The sequence below is a fragment of the Polypterus senegalus genome, chromosome 10, assembly GCF_016835505.1.
Source record: "Polypterus senegalus isolate Bchr_013 chromosome 10, ASM1683550v1, whole genome shotgun sequence".
Classification (NCBI taxonomy): domain Eukaryota; kingdom Metazoa; phylum Chordata; class Cladistia; order Polypteriformes; family Polypteridae; genus Polypterus; species Polypterus senegalus.
In genome coordinates, this window is record NC_053163.1 from 18,380,370 (window position 1) to 18,393,652 (window position 13,283).

General features: G+C 40.8%; 1 protein-coding gene across 1 annotated transcript in view; it reads right to left on the reverse strand.

Annotated features, from left to right (window-relative positions):
* Positions 1-13,283, reverse strand: part of LOC120536400 (zinc finger protein 546-like) — a 38,116-nt gene that overhangs the window by 23,563 nt on the left and 1,270 nt on the right. Inside the window, exon 2 of the mRNA XM_039764723.1 lies at positions 10,957-12,702. Coding sequence (XP_039620657.1) covers positions 10,957-12,702 — 1,746 coding nt within the window. The remainder of the gene's footprint in view (positions 1-10,956; positions 12,703-13,283) is intronic.

Genomic DNA, 13,283 nt, shown 5'->3' on the forward strand with positions numbered 1-13,283 from the left:
ATCAAATCCTGGCTTTCTTCAAATTTTCTTAAATTAAATAGTGACAAAACTGAGGTTCTCCTCATTGGTACAAAATCAACATTATCCAAAACTGATCATTTTTCATTTGTTATTGATAATTCCTCTGTCTCCCCTTCCCCACAAGTTAAGAGTCTGGGTGTCATCCTTGACAGTACTAAGCAAACTCCTGTCAGTCATGGAGAATTCACTGCATCCACTGAACAGTGTCATGTCCAGGCAGAGGAGCAGCTTCAGTGACAGACTTTTGTCACCGTCTTGCTCCACTGACAGACTGAGGATATCGTTCCTCCCCCACACTATGCGACTCTTCAATTCCACCCGGGGGTGGGGGGGATAAATGCTAACATTATTCAAAGTTATTGTCTGCTTTTACATGCATTATTATTACTCTTTAATACTGTTTTTTGCATCAGTATACTGCTGCTGGATTATGTGAATTTCTATCTATCTATCTATCTATCTATCTATCTATCTATCTATCCTTTCAGTCCCACATCAATAACATCTCCTATTCACCCCTCCCTCACTCCCAACACCACTGCTATCCTCGTTCATGGCCTTGTCACTTCTCGTCTGGATTATTTCAATTCCCTTTTCTTTGGTCTTTTTTGCAAACCTCTTTATAAGCTTTAGCTGGTCCAGAATTCAGCTGCCTGCATCATTACTAGAACACTCTCTATTCACCATATCACTCCCTTTTTGCAGCAGCTTCATTGGCTTCCAGTTCAGTTCTGAATTCAATTCAAAATTCTCCACAACCTTGGCCCTCCATATCTGTCTGACCTCCTCCATGTTGCCATTCCCTCCCGCACCCTTAGATCCTTTTCCTCCATCCACTTGACTGTCCCCTATGTCCGTCTTACCACTATGAGGTGCACATCATTGAGTTGCTCTGCTCCCCAGCTCTGGAACTCACTACTTTCTGAGCTTAGAAATACTGAATCATTTTCACTTTTCAAATCTAAACTTAAAACTCATTTGTTTAAGACTGCTTTTTCTCTTTGATTCCAATTGTTCTGTCCGATTTTAATTTTGTATTTCACTTTTGTTTATAATCTGTTTTATCTATTGTTCGGTGTCCTTGATTGTTTAGAAAGGCGCCTACAAATAAATAAAATGTATTATTATTATTGCCCAGATTTTATATATATATATATATATATATATATATATATATATATATATATATATATATATATGTGTATAGATATATATATATCCATCCATCCATCCATTATCCAACCCACTATATCCGTTCAGGGGTCTGCTGGAGCCAATCCCAGCCAACACAGGGCACAAGGCAGGAACAAACCCCAGGCAGGGTGCCAGCCACCGCAGTATATATATATATATATATATATATATATATATATATATATATATATATATATATATATAGATGTAGATATAGATATTTATATATATTGGGATGCAAAGACCGCTGCTCTCTTTGCTCGCCCACCCCCCATTACGACCCCACAGGGGCTGTGCTTCAAGCTAATCACTTCGTGTCTCTGCCGCTCCCGTTGTGAATATGGGAGGGTGATGAATGCACGCTAAGGAGATCTGGATTGATCAGCAGCTGGCTTATTGCTGCTGAGCTACGTGTTCTGCTTGTCGTGCTGCATATCGATCATTTAAAAGCCTGTACAGCAGCTGTCCTTTTGTCTCACTTCCTTCTCTCGCGGGATGTTAAAGTGTCTCTGAGAAACTGTTTGCAAGTAGGGTGTGATGTGGAAGTGGTCTCGCGGGACTTCAAAGTGTCTCTCCGAGATGATCAAGCCTCGACCCAAGATTTTTTTATATAATAGATAGACAGATGTATATTAACACAGGGGACATGCAAACCCCACACTCAGTCCCAAACTCAAACCCAGCCACCTGGCAGTGTGGGGAAGCTGCACTATCCCTGCACCATCTTCTGTTCTACTAATGACATTCTTTAATGCAATTACTTTGCACATGCTCTTTCTGGAGAAAGCTGTTTTCATTTGGGCCATTTTTGAACCCAGAACTGAACTTTAGGAATGCCAGTACTTTACAACCAAAAGTGAACAGAAGAGCATGTGTCAACAGAGCGGATGCAATTACAAAGGTTTTTCTGATAACCAATTAGCAGCTAAACATGACTAAGGATAGATGAGATAAGAGAGATTAACTTTAGGGCCTTAGATTAATGCTTGGTGAAAATTTGAGAGTAATAAATTAAAACCCAGTCATTTCCAGCATTAACAGCCATTAGAAACACTGGTAATGTTTTGACGATATTTTAAATAAATCAAACGGTACTTTGATTTAATTTTAAATGAATAAATTTGCCATTTTTGTCCATCAATTTACACTCAATAACCCAAATGACAAATTAGAAAAACTTTCAGAAAGTTATGCAAATGTATCAAACATTAACAAACTGAAATATCTCATTCATAAAAGTACTCGAATCCTTAATTCAACAATTTATCGAAGTCCCTTTGGCAGCAATTCCATATTTCTTCCAGAGTCTTCTTGGTAAGTCTCTACAAGCATTGCACACCTGGACATTTGATCCCATTCTTCTTGGTAGATCCTCTTAGGTTGTGTTAGATTTGATGGGAAATGTAAACTGCCATCCTTAGGTCTCTCCACAGATTTTCTATGGGATTTAAGTCTGGGCTAATCTAGGATAGTCAGAGACTTGTCCCACGAGCACTCCAGCGCTGTCTTGGTTGCCTCGGGTCATTGTTATGCTGAAAAGGTGAGCCATTGTTCCACTCTGAGAACATTATATATAGTACAGTCTGGAGCAGGTTTCCTTCAAGGACCTCTCTGTCTTTAGCTACATTCACCTTTCCCTCAATCCTGACCAGTCTCCCTGTCCATCCTTTGAGAATCACCCCTACAGTATGATACAGTATTCACCATGATTCTCCATAGGAATGATATTAGGCAGGTGATATGCAGTGCCTGGTCTTCCCCAGACTTAGTGCTTGGACATCTGCCCAAAAAGTTTAATCTGTGTCAAATCAGTCCAGAGAACCTTTCTCCTCAGGCCCTCAGAGTCCTTTAACCTGCGAGATGCCTTTTGCTCAAGAATGGCTTCCATTTAGTTACTTTACCCTAAACAGCTGGATGAAGGAGAGCTGCTGAGATGGTCATCCTTCTGACAGGTCCTCCACCTCAGCAGAGGACATTTGAGACAGGTTTTGCCACACAACACATTTTTGTTTACAGTTAGAAGTGCCCAAAATACCGGTCAGCACAACACACCAATATCATTCAGTCCTTTCTTGCCACCAGTCCTTCTCCCTCCATTCCTCCTCTGGCTTTTGTCCGCTCCTCTACACTCTGGCCAACTTATGGAGTGAGGTGGCTCCTTTTTACAGGGAATCTGGAAGAACTCCAGGTACCTAACAAGCTTTTTCCGGTCACACTTCTGGGTGTGCCAGAAGCGTGACCAAATAAGGCCCCGGAAAGTTCCATGTGCCCCCTGGTGATGGCCACGGATTCCAACAGGGTTGAGGTCCCATGCTCATAATCCGTGGCCCCACTGGAAACCAAGGGGGCTGCCTTCTTTCGACCCCTGTGTGGGGGTGAACTGTCTTGATAATACTCTCCCCCAGTCTTACAGACAGACCTCAGTATGTGCGTCTCGGGAACTGCAGGTCTGAAATTGTGGTTAGCAACACAGGAGTGCGCAGGGGACTGTACTTTCTCTGGTCCTGTTCAGCCAACATACATCAGACTTCCAATACAACTCGAAGTCCTGCCACGTGCAAAAGTTCACTGATGACACTGCTATCGTGGGCAGGAGGAGGAGTATAGGAACCTAATCAAGGACTTTGTTAAATGGTGCGACTCAAACCACCTACAACTGAACACCAGCAAGACCAAGGAACTGGTGGTGGATTTTAGGAGGACCAGGCCCCTCATGGACCCTGTAATCATCAGAGGTGACTGTGTGCAGAGGGTGCAGACCTATAAATACCTGGGAGTGCAGCTAGATGATAAATTGGACTGGACTGCCAATAATGATGCTCTGTGCAAGAGAGGACAGAGCCGACTATACTTCCTTAGAAGGCTGGTGTCTTTCAACATCTGCAATAAGATGCTGCAGATGTTCTATTAGATGGTTGTGGTGAGTGCAGCATAAAGAAGAGGGATGCCTCATGCCTGGACAAACTGGTGAGGAAGGCAGGCTCTATTGTAGGCACGGAGCTGAACAGTTTTACATCCGTAGCAGAGCAACGGGCACTGACCAGGCTCCTGTCGATCATGAAGAATCCACTGCATCCACTGAACAGGATCATCTCCAGACAGAGGAGCATCTTCACGATAGACTACTGTCACCGTCCTGCTCCACTGACAGACTGAGGAGATTGTTCCTCCCCCACACTATGAGACTTTTCAATTCCACCCGGTTTTAAACGCTAACATTATACAAAGATATTGTCTGTTATACCTGCATTTTTATCACTCTTTAATTTAATATTGTTTTTTATCAGTATGCTGCTGCTGGGGTATGTGAATTTCCCCTTGACATTAATAAAGTTATCTATCAGTCTTTCCACACCTTGGGCGTCCTGACCTGGTAAGGATTCTGGCCACAACAGGTACACATGTGCCTTTCTAAACGATGTCTACTCAATTCAGTTTGCCTGTGGTGGACTCCAATCAAGTTCTAGAAACATCTCAAGGAGAATTCAAGCAAACAGGAGACACCTGAGCACAATTTGGAGTGTCACAGCAAAGGGTCTCAATACGTGTGTGAATGAGAGATCCCAGTTTTGTGATTTTAAAATAAATGTGCAAATCAAAAAACACGTTTTCAGTTTCTCCGTGTGGGTTAACTATCTGCGTGTGGTCTTCGGGATAAAAAAACAACTCCATTAGCAGTTTTACGATATTCATGAACTTGGAGAGGCGTCTGCTAACTCTTCAAAATTACCCAGGAAAGAGGACATGAACCCACCTGTGCGTGTTGCCCCACTGACTTTCGTAAAGAAGACACTGGTCCGGTGATACCGTATCTTAGATATTTCGCTGGCATATGAGTCCTATTAATCTTTGTCTCATACAAATACCTCCAGATAGACGATGTTTTAGTTTAAACTTCGAGCCTTGCCCTCCATTGCTGAGGTGTTTCGTTGCTGAGCCGCGAGGTGTTTCGTTGCTGAGCCGCGGCGGCCGGTGCTGCACGCGGGTCTTCTGTAGTGAGCCGCCTACATGCGCCATCTGGTGGCTGTGGTTGAGTGTGAGCAAAGCGGACTGCTCCATACACACATCTGCTTTTCGTTTGTATATGTTTAATGGGTATAGATTGATGGGCAAAAAATGGCAAATGTATCCATTTAAATTCAAATCTACAACACAATAAAGTTTACAGTACATGAAGGGGTCTCGACACTTTCTGAAACCACTGGACATCTGTGTGTTTTTTTATTGAAAATTCTGGATTTACTGTATAACCGTCACTCCACACCTTAAGAATTCTCAGGGTTTTGGGGACTTTTCCTTTTCAAAGTTCTTCCTGACACATTCGATATGTTTCTTGCAATACTTCAAAAACATCTCAAACGCGTGCAGCAGTAAATGTCTGACTTTATCTTCAAAGCAGCGAGTGTACAATTTTTCTGTCTCTTTATCAATTTTCCTTGCAACACTTCTACCTCCTGAATAACGCTGTTACTGTTGGTTTGACATTTTCAATTTCTCTTGACTCTTTTGGAATTAAGCAAACTTGAGTTGCATAGTTAAAGAAAATCACAGCCTCTAAAGCAGGGGTTCTCAACGTTGGTCCTGGGGACCCCCTGTCGCTGCAGGTTTTTGTTCCAACCAGCTTCTGTTTTAATTGAACTCCTGGGCTAATTAAGTGAACTGATATTTCCCAAGTTTTGTGTTTAAGGAACAACATATTAATTTGAAAACCAAGTTTGCTAAATATATATATATATATTAAATATATTAAAATGTACCAAGCAGTTATATAGGAATAATGTATTTTTTTATTTTAACAGTATTTTCATTCTACTTTTCTAGGTATTTTAATTGTTTAATTAATCCATTATTTACTAATTAGTGGGTCTGACTCTAAAGTAGCTGCAGCCTTTGAATGTTCAATGTTGTTTGCCTGGATGTCTGATCTGCTCGTTTTAAGTTGTCATTATTAAGATACAATGAAGGGGGAAAAACTGCACAGAAAAAGGGCAAAGTATAATGAAATCAACAAAAAAGAGTTAAGCATTTAAATCTAGAGCAAAAGCAGAAATATTTATAAATGTCTTATAAATGTAAAAATCATGCGGGTATGCTTTTCTGAATGTCGAATAAAAGAAAAAAAAAACCAAAATAGCTAATTAAATGAGATCAGTGATATAAAGTGTTGTTACTGATTAGGAATCTGGTTGGAACAAAAACCTGCAGCCACAGCTGGTCCCCAGGACCGAAGTTGAGAACCCCTGCTCTAAAGCAAAGCAGGGGTTCAAGGGCCAGGCATGACAATTTAAGGACTGAGAAGAAATGGCTGGTATGGAGTCTCAAAGCCTTGAACTTAACTCCCATAGCAGATACTGGACATGTGAAGACCAGACATTCTCAATATGTTTCAATCACTGCTCATGCATACATAGTACATACTGTATAATTAAATATGTTCAGGAAGTTTTAATGTTTAAAACTTAGCAAACAAATATGTTATACTCACTATATTTCTGATTTCCATCAATTTTCTGTACTCAGTTTATCCTGCAAGGTCACCGGGAAGCTAGAGCAACCCCCCTGGACAGGATGCCACTCCATCACAGGGTGAACACACATCACACACCTAGAGTAGGGGGGCAATTTAGCACCACCAATACACCTAAACTGCATGTCATTGGACTGTGGGAGGAAGTGAAAGCACCAGGAGGAAACCCACTGGATATGGAGAGAATGTGCAAACTCCACACAGGGTGGATCTCGGTTATGAACCATGGCATCCTTACCAGGAGGCAGAAGCACTACAACTGCACCGCCATGCCACTCCTGACTTTTTCATTTCCATTGTAAACAATGAATGCAATTATAGTCCCATAGGAAAACAAAAGTCATGACAATGAGGTTGGGTCTTTTTTTTTTTTGTGCTCCAAACACAATACCAAAGATTATACACATTTAGAACTGTACATATTAAAGAAATAAAAACAATAATTACAAAAACAATATTAGGCTCTATTTTAAGATAATAAAGTTTAATTGATGAGAAATAATTCCTAAAGCTATGACAAAGAGGCATATTCATATGGCTATCGACTGTACATTAAGCATGTCTATTTTAAATAACAGCAGAAAAACTTAAAAGGTACCAATAAGTTTAACAGAGCAGTGTGCCAGTTTCTGAAAATCACATTTAATTAGCTCTTACCAGTGAGATGTCCTTATTTCTACTACACTAAATCCAGGATTTTCAGATTCCAGTGCCAATCCTGGCAGCATGAGCTGCACAGAAGGAATCAACTCGACAATCAGCCGGACTCACACTGGGATGACTTTTGAAGAAATCAGTTAATCTAACAAACTCATCTTTGTAAAGCATCACATGCGATGAGAATGCTTATTCCACACAGCTATTGAGTAGGACAGAAGCTTAACTGAACCTGAGCTTATGTATTTTTAAAGGTACCTGTGCTGACTTTTGTGCAACTACACTAAAAAATGTGATTTGTTTAAATAATTTATATAAAAATTGTGAATATTTGTATGTAAAGGTATCCAATTTTTATATCCACCTTAATAAAAGAACAAGTACCTTTGTGTTTGTGTATCTGTGTGCCTGTTCACTTGCTATGTCTCTGTCCTTCCAGCAGATTGTGCATGATAAATATTTATATTAATAGAATACATTGCATTTGTCATTTCAACAAATGGCACTTCACAAACATTAACACTGCTTTTATGAATCCTATACCAAATGTATATAACAGAGACACACACACACACACACACACACACATACATATATATATATACACATATATATACAAACACACACACACAGTAGACTCTCGCATAGTTACATTTCACAGTTCATGGCCGCAGTCACTTGCGGATTTTTCCTCAGAACGTAACTAATAATTGTTAGTGGGAACCGCAAATATCCTCTGCAATTTTTTATGGCTTTTTTCATGGCAATACTGTACTGTAGAGAGAACACAAAGCAACCATAGAGGAAAAGGCAGCTTGTGATGGTGAAAGTTGCCAATCCTTGAGTGTTATTCATTTCTCCTTGCTGCTGATTGGGTGCTGCTCTGTGACACATCTGTGGCAGATGTAGCTCAGCATTCCCTTATCATAACAGTTTACCGTGTGTAGCTCTCTCCAGTGTTTTGCCGAGTGTTCTCGTGTTTATTGTTTTGTTCTTCTTAAAGTAATAAGATGCTGCCCAAATGCCCTGCACCTTCTAAGGGTTCTGGCAATGAACTAAGTGCCAGAAAAAGTTGAAGACACTCCAGGAGAAGTTTGAACTACTGAATTTGCTCATGGAACTAAAAAGGTATGCTGGAGTAGCCACCTGAGGAACTGTAAATCCTCTGCTTAGCTGTGCAGTCATTATCTTCATTACATACCTTCATCGTACTGCATAGCTAATTCATCATGCTCACCACCATCTTCAATCAATATTACTGTATTTTTATTAAATTATTACATATTTACTCTACTTATACCTAGGAAAATGACAGCACAAACCAAAGAAAACGTGCTTGCATGAATTACAGTACATATAGTGGTAACATCGATATTTCACATCATATTCTAGCACTGCGGGAGACATAGCAGTACAGTACTGTACAGTATACGGGTTTACCTTTACATTCTTTTTTTAGGGTAATGTATAAAACAGAGTTTGAAATGAAATTAAAGTGTTTTGGGGGCATATTTAGGGTTTAAACTATAAAAATAGGCATGTTTTTGACCACATCCAAAATTTGCGGTGCATTTGGGGTCATCTATATACCATACATACATACATGTGATTTTATATACATATATATATATACACACACACACATATATATATAGTACACATATACATACATACATATATATATATATATACACACACACACACATACATATATATATATATATATATATATATATATATATATATATATATATATATATATATATATACCTAAAGGACTATTAGGAACACCTGTTCAATTTCTCATTAATGCAATTATCTAATCAACCAATCACATGGCAGTTGCTTCAATGCTTTTAGGGGTGTGGTCCTGGTCAAGACAATCTCCTGAACTCCAAACTGAATGTCAGAATGGGAAAGAAAGGTGATTTAAGCAATTTTGAGCGTGGCATGGTTGTTGGTGCCAGACGGGCTGGTCTGAGTATTTCACAATCTGCTCAGTTACTGGGATTTTCACACACAACCATTTCTAGGGTTTACAAAGAATGGTGTGAAAAGGGAAAAACATCCAGTATGCGGCAGTCCTGTGGGCGAAAATGCCTTGTTGATGCTAGAGGTCAGAGGAGAATGGGCCGACTGATTCAAGCTGATAGAAGAGCAACTTTGACTGAAATAACCACTCGTTACAACTGAGGTATGCAGCAAAGCATTTGTGAAGCCACAACACGCACAACCTTGAGGTGGATGGGCTACAACAGCAGAAGACCCCACCGGGTACCACTCATCTCCACTACAAATAGGAAAAAGAGGCTACAATTTGCACGAGCTCACCAAAATTGGACAGTTGAAGACTGGAAAAATGTTGTCTGGTCTGATGAGTCTTGATTTCTGTTGAGACATTCAAATGGTAGAGTCAGAATTTGGCGTAAACAGAATGAGAACATGGATCCATCATGCCTTGTTACCACTGTGCAGGCTGGTGGTGGTGGTGTAATGGTGTGGGGAATGTTTTCTTGGCACATTTTGGCCCCTTAGTGCCAATTGGGCATCGTTTAAATGCCACGGGCTACCTGAGCATTGTTTCTGACCATGTCCATCCCTTCATGACCACCAAGTACCCATCCTCTGATGGCTACTTCCAGAAGGATAATGCACCATATCACAAAGCTCGAATCATTTCAAATTGGTTTCTTGAACATGACAATGAGTTCACTGTACTAAAATGGCCCGCACAGTCACCAGATCTCAACCCAATAGAGCATCTTTGGGATGTGGTGGAACGGAGCTGGAGCAGTGCCCTGGATGTGCATCCCACAAATCTCCATCAACTGCAAGGTACTATCCTATCAATATGGACCAACATTTAAAAAAAATGCTTTCATCACCTTGTTGAATTAATGCCATGTAGAGTTAAGGCAGTTCTGAAGGCGAAAGGGGTCAAACACCGTATTAGTATGGTGTTCCTAATAATCTTTAGGTGAGTGTATATATATATATATATATATATATATATATATATATATATATATATATATATATAACACAACACTTACATATATAAATGCAAAGAGTTGCGTCCATTTTTCACACGAGTACTCTCAGACCACAAGGGCTATAATCTTGATATTGGTCTTAATCTAATGTTTATGACATGATACACACTTATGAAGCCAATATGTTGCTGGTGTCACAACCTTCTTAACGGAAACTGATCAAGAAAGTGCCATGGCACAAAGAAAAATAACAGCTCTGAAATCTGCTGAACATGAGGCAAGTTGCAGAAGCCAATTACATCATGATGAGATGAAGAATGCTGGTTCTGGATCTACTGCACGTAAAGAACATGTGGCACAGCAATCTGCTGGTATTCGTGAACTACTAGGGCTGGAACCTTGATCTTGTTGAGGATCAGAGGTCCATGTGTTGCCTTGTAGAAGAATAACATGAATCTGCTCATCGTAGCACCTTTTTTGTGTATTGTATGGTATTCATTTAGAGTTGCGGAATCTGTGCAATGTCTGTGAGACTAAAAATTGTTTCAAATGATTCACAATTTCATATCTGCTGTTCCACTTTTGGGTTAGCACCCAGTGCATTTCCAGACTTTGGGTCCTCCTTGTCTTGCTTCGCTTCTGCTATATGAATCCTCTGGTGGCGTTTAAGGTTTGTGGCCTGGTTGAACGTCTGCTCACAGGCATCACACTGGTAAGGCTTTTCTCCTGTGTGGATTCTCTGATGGTACTTGAGGCGTGTAGCGCATCGGAAGCTCTTCACGCATTCAGTACACTGGTATGGTTTTTCTCCTGTGTGAATTCTCTGGTGGGATCTGAGGTTTGGAGCCCGTGTAAATGTCTGTCCACACTCAGTGCACTGGTGGGGCTTTTTGCCTGTGTGAATGCTCTGGTGTTGTTTGAGGCTTACAGCCCGTAAGAAAGACTTTCCACACTCACCACACTGGTGCGGCTTTTCTCCGGTGTGAACGTTCTGGTGTTGTTTAAGACTTCCTGCCCAGCGGAACAGTTTCCCGCATTCGGTACACTGGTATGGCTTTTCTCCTGTGTGGACTCTTAGGTGATGTTTAAAGTCTAATGCCCAACGGAAGGTCTTCCCACATTCAGTACACTGGTGTGGTTTTTCTCCTGTGTGATAATTCCGGTGTTCTTTAAATAGTGCAAGCCGGCTAAATGCTTTCCCACATTCCATGCATTTGTATGGTTTCTCTCCTGTATGAATGTTCTGATGCTGTTTAAGGATTGAAACCTGACTGAATGACTTGCCGCATTCAAGACACTGGTACGGCTTCTCTCCGGTGTGGATTCTCTGGTGTTGTTTGAAGTATGTGTACCGGGTAAACGTCCGTCCACATTCAGCACATCGGTAAGGTTTTTCACCGGTGTGAGTTATCTTGTGGTGCTTAAAGTCAGTAGCCCAATTAAAGGATTTCCCACACTCAGTGCACTGGTACTGCTTTTCTCCCGAGTGTATTTTCAAATGTTGTTTAAGATTTGGAGCATAGCCAAATGACTTCCCACACTCGGCACACTGGTGTGGCTTTTCCCCACTGTGGATTACCTGGTGACGCTTGAGGCCTGTGATACATCTGAAAGATTTTCCGCACTCCACACATGGATAAGGCCTCTCGCCTGTGTGGGTCATCCGGTGGCGTTTCAGCTGTGTAGCGTGCACAAACCTCTTTCCACATTCTGCACATTCAAACGGCTTTTCTCCGGTGTGAATTCTCTGGTGTTGTTTAAAACTTTCCTTGTGGCCAAAAGACTTTCCACAATCAGAACACTGGAACTGTTTACTTTCTTTGCCAATTATCTGCTGGTTTTTAAGACTTTGTAAAGTAGTCAAGCTCCCCAAGTTTTCAGCACTGACTTGAGGTTTCCCTACCTTACGAATCTTTTGTGGCTTTTCAATGTTCTTGAAATTATCATTTGTTCCGTTAACTCCAGGCTCACAGTTAGACTCCTCTAAGGACTTTGCATTCAGCATAAACCCTGAGGGGTCCATAGAAAGCTGTTTGATTTCAGGGGCAGAGAATAGCTCCACCTCACAATCCTCCTCTTTAACATTTACTGACTCCTCTTGTTTAATGGCACTGGATCTTTGCTCAGTATCTTCACCTGAAAGTCCAGTAATGGCTACTTGAGTATCTTCTTGCTTGATGTCACCAGAAATCTGCTCTGGCACACCGACTTCATTTTTTATGGAGCCAGTGCTTGCTATGATATTCACTTCCTGGATGTGCAGATCCAAATGAGCTTTGTCCTCTTCAACTTTGAAAGAGAATCCATGCCCTGTTGGGGGTTGGGGAAAAATCAATTAAGAAATAAATAAACAAATAAATAAATAAATAAAATAAACAAAACACAACTGGCTATGTGCTTTCTCAGACTGATCATAAAGGACATATTTACATAGAGAGTAGACAAAGAGGGATTCATAGAATTCAGATAATGCAGTAGGTCCTGTCCATGGTGTAAAATGAATAAATTTGTGATTTGCTACATAAAACGACAAGCAACTTCTTCTGCTGCAATGATCTGTTTTAGTAGAACAAAATTTGAAGTACCTAAATGAGAACATGAGAAGTTTTACAAATGGCAGGAGGCTATGAGAAGCATTTGCTTAACCATTGTCATGCACATGCGAGTAGGAGGACATTGTATGGACCAAGCAAAGGTAATTCCAAGTCAGGCCTTGGCGGGGTGCACTAAACCTTCTCGTGTATTCTCTACAGACCGGCCGTGGGAAAACCTGTCTGGCCTAGCATTGAAGATATCACTTTCGATTCCGGCGCCTAAGACAATGTCATGTCCGGTTCTGATGCCTAGGATGACGTCACTTCCAGTTCTGGTGCGTAGACTGATGTCAGAGA